Source organism: Marmota monax, unplaced genomic scaffold, assembly GCF_021218885.2.
Source record: "Marmota monax isolate L192 unplaced genomic scaffold, Marmota_monax_Labrador192_F-V1.1 WCK01_AAM20220418_F8-fsc00170, whole genome shotgun sequence".
Taxonomy (NCBI): domain Eukaryota; kingdom Metazoa; phylum Chordata; class Mammalia; order Rodentia; family Sciuridae; genus Marmota; species Marmota monax.
The window spans coordinates 248,145-259,694 of record NW_026692395.1 but is presented as its reverse complement, the minus strand read 5'-3'; the positions used below and the strand labels follow the sequence as shown (position 1 = coordinate 259,694).

General features: G+C 38.8%; 1 protein-coding gene across 1 annotated transcript; it reads left to right on the top strand.

The window, feature by feature from the left end:
- The first annotated feature begins 4,993 nt into the window (after window positions 1-4,993).
- On the top strand, window positions 4,994-7,536 carry Gspt2 (G1 to S phase transition 2). The gene has a single exon (XM_046442448.2). It carries the CDS (start codon window positions 5,215-5,217, stop codon window positions 7,099-7,101), a length of 1,887 nt encoding a protein of 628 aa, XP_046298404.1. The 5' UTR covers window positions 4,994-5,214; the 3' UTR covers window positions 7,102-7,536.
- Window positions 7,537-11,550: the final 4,014 nt, after the last annotated feature.

The following is an 11,550-nucleotide window of genomic DNA, read 5'->3' as shown; positions in this document are numbered from 1 at the left end:
ATCCCTAAAAAGTGTTTTGTTGTCCTCCAGGAAATAAGAAACTTCACCAGAACTGTTGACTCAAGGGAGATTTTTCTCGAAGCTAGATCTACACTTCCAAGTCATGCCTGCCTTACTTCATATCTCTCTATATTAGATATGTTCTAAATGAAATATGGACAGTGTGTATCATATTGGCAAATGGAAAAACACACCTGGAACCCTGGTAGCAAGAACTCTAGGAAAAGGAGACTTAAGATTTCCAACCTTTTCAGTACACAGACACTGGAATGTATGCTGAGAGAAATAATATGAGGTATACAGCAAAGTGTTCTCAATCCTGTGTTCATTACCTCCTCAATGTTTTTCTTTTCTCCTTTCAACCTACCTGTCACCACAATTCCTTACGCCTGGATGAAACTTAAAACTCTGCTTATGCTCCAGGCTACCCAATGATGCTAGATGTAAGTTGGGGAAAGAGGATCTCAAAATCTGGGAGTATTATGTTCTTCACTCTGAACTGCTTTTATTTCATTAGAATTATTATTATTTTGCAGTGTTAGGGATTGAACCCAGGAGCACACTACCACTGGGCTACATCCCCAGCTCTTTTTGTTTATTTATTTAATGTTTTTATTAGGTGTTGATGGACCTTTATTTTATTCATTTATTTATATATGGTGCTGAGAATTGAACCCAGTGTCTCACACATGTGAGGCAAGTGCTCACTCACTGAGCCATGACCCCTCCAGCCCTCTTTTTATTTTTTATTTTGAGGCAAGGTCTCACTAAGTTGCCCTAGCTGGCATTGGACTTGTGATCATCCTGACTTAGCCTTCCGAGTAGCTGGGGTTACAGGTGTGCATCACTGCATCTGGGTTAATTGGAATTATTTTTTAAATAATGTATTATCTGCAAGTCAGCCACATCCCCCATGCCCTATGAGTCTATTGTAAATCTTCCCTCATGCCTCATTTTTCTTGTTTCAATCCTCCCTCACAATCTTCACAAAGCCACCTCTAAATCCTCACAAAGGAACACCATTGGATTATATTTCTTCCTTAAATTCACTCCTATTTACATTTTCTCCAGATACTCTAAGATTTTAATCCTCTTCTTCCATTTGTGATTTAACACCACCAAGTCTTTATTTGTATATAATAGATACTATAAGCCAGTGTGGTCTTAGAATAACATAGTCTATATCTGAACTACAAGTCTACTATTTACTAGCTATGTGACCTTAAGTAATTAACTCAACTTCTCTAAATCTTGTTCTATTTTCTGTAATGTAGTTACCCTTTTCACATGAGATAATGCATATAAAATATTTGAAATATAATTTGTACCTAGGAAGCACTCAACAAAAATGGCTCAGATGCAGGAAAATTATGAAATATGGGCAAAAATAGGAAGAGCTTAGATGGAAAAAGACTTTTCTATAATCATATTGATGTCTGTAATACTGAGACTATTTGTGTAGATAGGATAAATCAGATGTGTCGTTATTTAATTATCTCATTCCATCATCCCCTGTTATCATTAAGAACCAAGATTCTTGGTTTGGTAGAAATGTGTAACATTAGCTGTACATCTTGTCATAAGAGATAATAAATAATTCATTAAGGACTACTTGAATAATCTCCAAAGCACTCAAAAATGAAAAGATATCTACTGGCCAATGATCATTAATAAATATATAGCAAGTGGAATTGCTTAAAACACACCAAATATACGTAAATCTAATAATTCATAATTTTCCCTTTAAAATATACTTATTTTTCATCTGCAAAGGATTATAAGCAACTAAATCATTCTTTTGAAAACTCCTAAATGGAAAGACACAAATATTTCCCTGTCTTCTTTTTACAACTTATATCTCAATTTAACAAAATTTTGATAAAGGGAAATTTGTTAGAGAATTATTCCAGTTAGTAAAGGAAGAATGATAGAAGTACCCTATCACAATTTTGCAACCTCTAATCATATAATGATTCTACACAATTAACACTAATTGCTGCTAACTGTAAAAAAGAGTAACAACCTGACCTCATGTGCCTTTTGATGCAAATAATCAAAACTCCCCTTGAAATATTCTTTTCAAAATATTTACCTGAGGGACTGGGGCTGTAGCTCAGTGGCAGAGTGCTTGCCTAGCATGTGTGAGGCAATGGGTTCCATCCTCAGCACCACATAAAAATAAACAAATAAAATAAAGGCATTCTGTCCATCTACAACTACAAAATAAATTTTTAAAAAATTGTGCTTGAACCTGGTCAAGCTCATAAATCTGATTATTGATATATATAGGAAACACAGAGGGAAAACAGGATTAAGCTAAAATATACAACATGGATACAGTCGGCAAACTTGAAAACGTCATATCACCCCCTTTCTTCAATGAATAAGTAACATGAGAAAAGGGGGGATACACTGAGGATTTATAGTGTAAGAGGTGCTTAAAATAGGTATCAAAAAAGCTAAATGAGCTGGGGATAGAGAGCATGCTTGGCATATGCAAGGACCTGAATTCAATCCCCAACACCAAAAAAGAAAAAAAAAGTAAAAAGAAAAGATATAAAATGTTAGGTAAAATTGAACTGTAATATTTGACTATATACATTTGTGTGTTAAAACTATATATCATATTGATGATTACCATAAATCTCAGGATAACAGTTACATAGTGGTGTAGGGAGTATGTTCTGATTGGAAACTACAGAGGAAGGCCATCTGGGTTGGCTGGGAAATTTCTATTTATTGACTTGGTGATGGCTTTAAGTATGTTTCCTTTTTCAGAAAGCAATGAGCTATCATTCTGTTTTATGTGATTGTCTTCCTTTGTGCTACATTTTACAATAAAAAAGTGTTTTCAAAGGAGGGAAAATAGTGAATTAAGCAATGGTTGAATAGTACCTACGGTTTTTTAAAAAGACTTAGGTGAGGAAAATTGTCTCATTTACTGATGAACCCTTTAACACTTCTCAGCAGAGAGACTAAGGATGAGCACCCCATCACACACACACACACACACACACACAAAATTAGTTTGTATAGGATCTGTTTCTCTAACTACAACCTGGTCAATGCAACTCTCTGTTAGGTTGACCTGCCTTCCTCTGAACCCCAAGAATGATGGATCATAAGTATACCCACCCACTATATCTCATTTCTCCTTTAAGCTTCTAAATGTGGAACATCCTCTGTTCTCTAATAGAGACATTACCAAGTAGCAATCATGCCAATATTTTCATGACAAATGCAACTGATCCAGGAAAAGGAAACATTCCAGATCTGTCCTGCTTCCTTGTATGAATTATCTTAAGTGAACCCAACAACCTAAACCTTGACAAGTTCTCCCAGAGATGTCTTAGTAAGCCTGTCCTAGCTTCATAGAATGTCCAAGAAAGGTCCCATCATATATGTGGGGTACTATTCAAAGGTGTCTCTACACATTTCACTTCTCATTTCTTTTTTTTTCACTGTAATTAGATGTGAACATTCTCTTTGTGTCACAGTAAATAATTTAGCCATTACCAGAGAGAAAGGGAATGAAAGGATTCGATATCCAATGATTAGGGAACAGCATAGAGCTAGTAAAATAGTGGTAGCATCAGACTGAAAACACCAAGGGTTCAAGCCTGCTAGATATAGGGTTTTTTCACTACCCTTAAAGTCCATAGAACACAATTCTCTGGGCTGGGAATATAGCTCAGTTGGTAGAGTGCTTGCCTTGCATACACAAGACCCTGGGTTTGATCCCCAGCACCACACAAAAAAGCAAAAGAATACAATTCTCAAGTTGTAAATCAGAGATTTGGTTTTATAGTATTTTGCTTTGTTTTTGGATTTATTTAAAATGAAAGTCTAGGGCTGGGGATGTGGCTCAGTGGTAGAGCACTTGCCTAGCATGTTTGAGGCACTGGGTTTGATTCTCAGCACCGCATATAAATAAATAAAGTCTATTAACAACTAAAAAAAATAAATAAATGCAAGTCTAACTCAATCTTGTACTAGAAAATCAAATGTCCTCCATTTATTTTTTCCTAACTCAGTTTGCTCTAGATTAATTTATAAACAAGTTCATCTAGGCTTTGGCATAAATGTTAATTCTTTCTGAAGGCGACACTCTATTGATTAGGTTCATATGGACTTTGTCCACCTCAGAAGTCATAATCACTTTAATTAGGCTAACAGGGACAACTTCATGTCATTACCGCTCACTGGGGAGGGGTCCAAACTTGACAGTGACTCTTACAGAAAACCCAACACCAGCAATGAGTACAGTTCCAGCCTCAAAAATTCCTCTGGAAAACCCATGACCTGTGAATCTGGGGAGGTGCTGGAGTAGTTGGTTGGAAAAACATGTGTGATCTGAGTCCACAGAAAGGCAGCCAGGGAACATGCATATGAATCGTCTAGAAGATCCATTGTGAAAATGCTTTTCTTGGAAATTCTCTCTATGCAGACAGCCAGGGTGCTTAACATGAAAATAAGTTGTAACCCCATCCTTTCAATGTGGAAGCCATGAGCAGAAGTTACAAGCATATAGGGACCCGTTGAAAAAAGGAAAATCAAAAGGCCTTTGGATTTCAAATTAATGAGTGATCTTAAATTGCACGTCCTAAGTTCAACTACATTTTCATGTATTTCATGAGTCCCTGCTTAATCACTCCACATTTTTCCTTTCTGCTGTGTGTTTCTGGGTAATTAACTCATATCCTGACTCCATTTGTTCAACTGGAGTATTCATTTTTATTTGGATTTTTGAGTAAAACCATAAATCAGGTGTGCCTGTCTAAGGTTTACTCAGTGGATTGTGGTCAAAGTGTTTTCCCAGATCGTGTGAACAACAGTAGTGGAAATTTTCATTTTAAAAATTGTGCTTTAGGACTCAGCCCCTGGTGGAAAACTAAGGAGGCCTAACCTACGGATGGCAGCAAGGGGTCAATCCACGACCGGCGTTGGGTCGGGGGTGGAGGAGTCGGAAGTGGTTGGGGTTTGGGGGAGGAGATCCGCTCACACACAAGAGGAGGGTGTTGATCCGCCATATCTGCTGCCGCCGCCGCAGTTGCGAATACAGCATCGGCACTTGGCTGCCTCCGCGGTGCCGCTAAGGTTCCTGTCGCTACCCCCTGGCCCTTCGCTTTCTCTGCCTTACTCCCTCCGGCGTAGCCCGCGCTTTCTGTCCTGTCGACCCGGCTCCTTCCCCGCCACACAGCAGGTCCTCAGACCATGGATCCCGGCAGCAGCAGCAGCGATTCAGCACCCGACTGCTGGGACCAGGTGGACATGGAAGCCCCGGGTTCGGCCCCATGCGGGGATGGAATCTCCTCGGCAGTGGCCGAGGCTCCGCGCGAGCATCTCAGCTCGGCCTTCAGCCGCCAGCTCAACGTCAACGCCAAACCCTTCGTGCCTAATGTACACGCCGCGGAGTTCGTGCCGTCCTTCCTGCGGGGTTCGGCACAGCCGCCCACCCCCCCGGCCGGCTCCAGCAGCATTGACGAAATCTGCCTCAGCGCGGGAGACCCTCAAGGTAAAAGCCTGGGACGGGGGGCACCTGTGGAACCTTCCAAAGATGAACCTTTAGTATCGTGTGAAGGTTTCAGTTCAGGCGTTACTATGGAACTTTCAGAACCTGTTGTAGAAAATGGAGAGGTGGAAATGGTCCTAGAAGAATCATGGGAGCACAGTAAAGAAGTAAGTGAAGCAGAGCCTGGGGGTTGTTCCTTGGGAGATTCAGGGCCCCCTGAAGAAAGTGGTCAGGAAATGATGGAGGAGAAAGAGGAAATAAGAAAATCAAAATCTGTGGTCGTACCCTCAGGTGCTCCTAAGAAAGAACACGTAAACGTGGTCTTCATTGGGCATGTAGATGCCGGCAAGTCAACCATTGGAGGACAGATAATGTTTTTGACTGGAATGGTTGACAAAAGGACACTTGAGAAATATGAAAGAGAAGCTAAGGAGAAAAACAGAGAAACTTGGTATTTGTCCTGGGCCTTAGATACAAATCAGGAAGAACGAGACAAGGGTAAAACAGTAGAAGTGGGTCGTGCCTATTTTGAAACAGAAAAGAAACATTTCACAATTTTAGATGCTCCTGGCCACAAGAGTTTTGTCCCAAATATGATTGGTGGTGCTTCTCAAGCTGATTTGGCTGTGCTGGTAATTTCTGCCAGAAAAGGAGAGTTTGAAACAGGATTTGAAAAAGGTGGACAGACGAGAGAACATGCAATGCTAGCCAAAACGGCAGGTGTGAAACATTTAATAGTGCTTATTAATAAGATGGATGATCCCACAGTAAATTGGAGCAGCGAGAGATATGAAGAATGTAAAGAAAAACTGGTGCCCTTTTTGAAAAAAGTCGGCTTCAGTCCAAAAAAGGACATTCACTTTATGCCCTGCTCAGGACTGACCGGAGCAAATATTAAAGAGCAATCAGATTTCTGCCCTTGGTACACTGGATTACCATTTATTCCATATTTGGATAATTTGCCAAACTTCAACAGATCAATTGATGGACCAATTAGACTGCCAATTGTGGATAAGTACAAGGATATGGGCACCGTGGTCCTGGGAAAGCTGGAATCAGGATCCATTTTTAAAGGCCAGCAACTTGTAATGATGCCAAACAAGCACAGTGTAGAAGTTCTTGGAATACTTTCTGATGATACTGAAACTGATTTTGTAGCCCCAGGTGAAAACCTGAAAATCAGACTGAAGGGAATTGAAGAAGAGGAGATTCTTCCAGGCTTCATACTTTGTGACCCCAGTAATCTTTGCCATTCTGGACGCACATTTGATGTTCAGATAGTGATTATTGAGCACAAATCTATCATCTGCCCAGGTTATAATGCGGTGCTGCACATTCATACTTGTATTGAGGAAGTTGAGATAACAGCCTTAATCTCATTGGTAGACAAAAAATCAGGAGAAAAAAGTAAGACACGACCCCGTTTCGTGAAGCAAGATCAAGTGTGCATTGCCCGTTTAAGGACAGCAGGAACTATTTGCCTCGAGACATTTAAAGATTTTCCTCAGATGGGTCGTTTTACCTTAAGAGATGAGGGTAAGACCATTGCAATTGGAAAAGTTCTGAAACTGGTCCCAGAAAAGGACTAAGCAATTTTCTTGATGCCTCTGCACGATACTGTGAGGAGAATTGACTGCAACAGTTCACCACCTTCTCTCGTTATTGCTCATCAACAGACTTTTCTCCATATTTTGCAAAGAGAAATTTCACAGCAAAAATCCATGTTTTGTCAGCTTTCTCATGTTGAGATCTCAGTTATGTCACTGTTGAAAATACCTTCAAGTTTCCTCCCCCTGTAACACTCTGCTTCCGTGGACAGATCAGTAATAGCTTTGTTAGTGATGTGGATGTAATTACCTATAATAATGAAAAATTAATATATTTTTTAATTTTTCATTTTCCTTTAGGATATTTAGACAACCCTTGTTCCACGCAGACCAATCAGAGTGTGTCAGTGTGTGTGTGTGTACATGTTAAAAAGACAACTAACATGTGAATAAAATATTCCATTTGAAACTCTTCCATATTTGAAATGCTTTTGAATAATGTTTAAAATTCTTATGGAATAATATTCACTTAGCTTTTTTACTTAAGTAATTGAATATGTTTATTATGTTTTAAAATTTTTTCCCCACTCACTGTTTTAAATGAGGGACTTACACAAAAAAAGTTTATGCTAAAGGAAAAAAATTTTTTGAAAAAAAAAAAAAAAACATTTTAGGGTTCTTCCCAATGCACTTTGCTTTTGGTGTCTAAGCCCAACCAATAAAGGAGGTCTTCTACTTCCCTTGATTTGAAAATGAAAGGCTTAGGTCATCTTAATTTGTATTCCATCAGGCCCTATGATATTGAGCATGGCCAAATCACATATATGGATTCAGACCATATGTTCACTAGATTCTTACCTAGACTCCAACATCTTAACATAGATATTGTTCAATTGTAAACTTGTGGTATGAGATACAACACAATAAAGGGTATGACTGTTTGAAAGATAAAAGCTTGCAATAGGGCTGTGGGTCAATTTAGTAAAAGGTAAGGGTTAATGAGAGTTCTGATCCAGGAAATGAGAACATTCCACCCTTATATTCTTCAGTGCTGGTGGTTGATAGGAAAGATGAAAGGTCATTTTTATAACCACATGACAACAAACAGGATCAGAGGCACTGAACATTTCCTTGAACAACTTTTTGAGAAAAACACCAATTTCAGATTCTGTGGTGACTACAGTTATTACCAGAAGAGTGACCTCTTATAACCTGCATATCGTTCAACAGCTGGATGACTTTCTTTCTTGGTAAGTGGATAATGGCCCAGCAAACATGTACTGAATGGTGGGCAGAGTCACTTTTTCTTAGGCATAGCCATATACCTGCAGTAAGAAAAATTCGGCTGTTTGATAAACTTTTCAGTTATGAGCTGGTTGAACAGGTGTGGAGGGTATTGCCACAAGACCCTGGGCCTATCCTTGAGCAAAGACAGTGTCTCCTCCTCAGTGGTCCCTTTCTTTGTGTGCCCATGAACCTTCAGGGTATCTAACTGGTTAGAGATAGCCACTGGTCTTGTCAGAGCTTGAATACCATCTTTTCACTGTGAATCATCCATCACAGATTATCAGGACACCCACATGGGAAATAGGGATTTTTAGTTTATCATATGTCAGCTAACCTAATCTACAGGAATATAGATTATATTAGCTCATACTGTCGGACCCAATCATTTAATCATTAGGATGTCAGTGGCAAGAGTTTCATCTTTATCATAAGAGCCCCTTCTCTCAGTTCTTTAGGCTGCACTTTGTACAATTAAAGACCAGTCTAGTGCTTGATAAAAGTTTTGCCTTGCCAGCCACTGGTTTTTAAAATTTATTTTCAATGCTTCATTGTTTCATAATTTTAGTAAAATTACCAATGGTAATATTGTGTATATTTTCCACTGATAGGCCACAAATATAAGCCAGGACAGATCTATTTGTCCATCCAATTTGGATAATTTCCCATCAAAACTGAATCCTAAATGTTTGCCTCAGCCAGTTGTATAGTTGTTCAGAAACTCTGAAGTGTGCATATATAACTTTTAGAGAAGGGACATAAATCTTTAGAAGTTGATTTGAAAAAGCAATTCTTTGCACTTCAATGAGAAGCAGGTAATCCAGGTGGTTTGGAGAAACCAGGTTTTTGCTCTTTTAGGATGATTGATAAAATACATGATAACATTTTTTCTTACTTCTAGATACTTTCCTCTATAGTTGTTAATATCTGATGGTGTTATCCAAATTAGGATGTCTGTCATTCACAGACACAGTATTAGGTTCTTTTGAGCATACAACTGCTTATAAAGCCATTTGAGGGAAGTGTCCCTTCAGAGGTTTCCTGTTGTCTCCAATTCAGACTAATTTCACTTAATTGTCTTCAGTGATTCATCTCAAATTTCTGGCAGCCAAGATAATGTAGAATCTTCCCAAGTCAGGTTACATCCTAAACACATTATGGACTTCCTACTTCAGGCTTTCTCAGTAAGTATCTATTTAATGGCTCTTAGCAACTTTCCTCACAAGATTCCTTCTTTATTCCTTTGGTCATTATAGGACATATCTATACTTCAGCAAAGCCCTAAGAAGGAAAGAAGGGGAATGTTTGGGCTAGCAGACTATATTGCTCACTTCAACCATCTTTCTCTGGTACCCAAGAAAACTTGACAATGTTCTTATTATCCACTAAGGTCACTATTCCTGGGCTGGGGATATAGCTCAGGTGGTAGAGTGCTTGCCTCACATGCACGGGGCCCTGGGTTCAATCCACAGCACCACCAAAAAAAAAAAAAAAAAGTTCACTATTCCTGTCTTTAAATGACAGATCTTTATAGAGCTGGGGATATAGCCCAGTGTTAAAGTGCTGGCCTAGCATGTACAAGACCCTGGGTTCAATTCCTAGTAGCACACATACAAATCTCTCAAAGCAGATCCTTCTTTCACAATGTGATTTTGGTTTACTACAATGCAAGAACCTGCTTTTTTGGAAGTTTGCTTATAAAAACATTTGGCAAATAACACTTTAATTTAAACTGGGCTATAAAGTAATAGGGAAAAGATTAATTACCATGTCCTGTCCATTAAAACAGAAACTTTTCAACAACCACACAATTTCTGTCAAAATCTAAACATTTGAACATGTTCACATTGATCCAGTGCCTGGTTTCATGTTTAGTATGTTTCCTTCCTATATTTCCTGTTGAGACTATTGGCATGTTTCCAGTTTTTCTAGTTTTGGGTTACAATATCTACTTATATTTGAACACTGAGGGGAAGAATTTGACACCATCCATTACTTTCAAGGGGTAGGGAGAGTGAACTTGCTTTACAATTCAGAAGAGACTTTTTTCAAAGCATCGGTGTGTACTAATGTTTCACAGATTGCCAGAGTCAACAAGAAAAAAGGAAAAGAAGAACCTGGGGCTGGAGTGGTGGCTCAGTGGTAGAGCACTTGCTTAGCATGTGTGATACACTGGGTTTCACCCTGACCCTTAACACCACGTAAATATAAATAAATAAAGGTATTGTGTCCACCTACAACCAAAAAAATATTTAAAGAAAAGAACCTACTGACTGAAGCATATCATGTTGCAGAAAGCAAAAAGTGGGGGAAAAGCTTTACTTACAAACAAAAGGGCACATTTCTACAATTTTATACTGTAGCTTATAGAATATTAAAAATTAGCTTCTCACACAGTTATATCCTTCAATCAACTATGACAGATTGTTTTACAGGAAACTTGTCTAAATTCTAAGGAGATTTTCTTTTCCCATATCTACCCTTAAAAACTCTAATTTTGCCATATTCTTGCACGCCTGTAATCCCAGCGGCTGGGGAGGCTGAGATAGGAGGATCCAGGGTTCAAAGCCAGCCTCAGCAACAGCGAGGCACTAAGCAACTCTCTAAATAAAATACAAAATAGGGCTGGGATGTGGCTCAGTGGCTGAGTGCCCCTGAGTTCAATCCCTGGTATCCCCCCCCCAGCAAAAAAAACAAAAAACTAATTTCTTTTTGTAAATCAGGGTTGGCAAAAGGTTCAAATAATAAAAGGGGTTTTAGCAAAGCCATTTATTTTCTACTCAGATTAACATTAAACAACTAGAATTTGCTTACACAGATAATTTGCAGACATTTCTCAGTTCTCTAGTGAAGACATTTTTCTTTTTGATTGATGAATCTCTAAAAGTCCAAGCAGAGTGTATTAAAACCTGGGTTTAGCATGAGAGGACAAAAAAGATTTGTTCACAGGCTGCTATACACAATCATGTCAATGTCTCTCACTTGATATGATATATATCCAATATACAACTAATTATAGTTCTTTCTTATTTGGGGCACTGAATGAAAAGCTTTCTCTATTCTCTAGCGGAGCCTTAGATGAATTATCTCTTCCTGAGACTGCTTTTACTTGCCCTACTGCAGTCTAACAGTGACATTTTGCTACACAAATAGATTCATAAAGGATACTTCACGTGGCAAGTGACCAAAAAATATCCTAAGGCTTCT

Excerpts from the sequence above, each read along its gene's own strand:
- Gspt2 (XM_046442448.2), top strand. The coding sequence starts at position 5,215 with ATGGATCCCGGCAGCAGCAGCAGCGATTCAGCACCCGACTGCTGGGAC.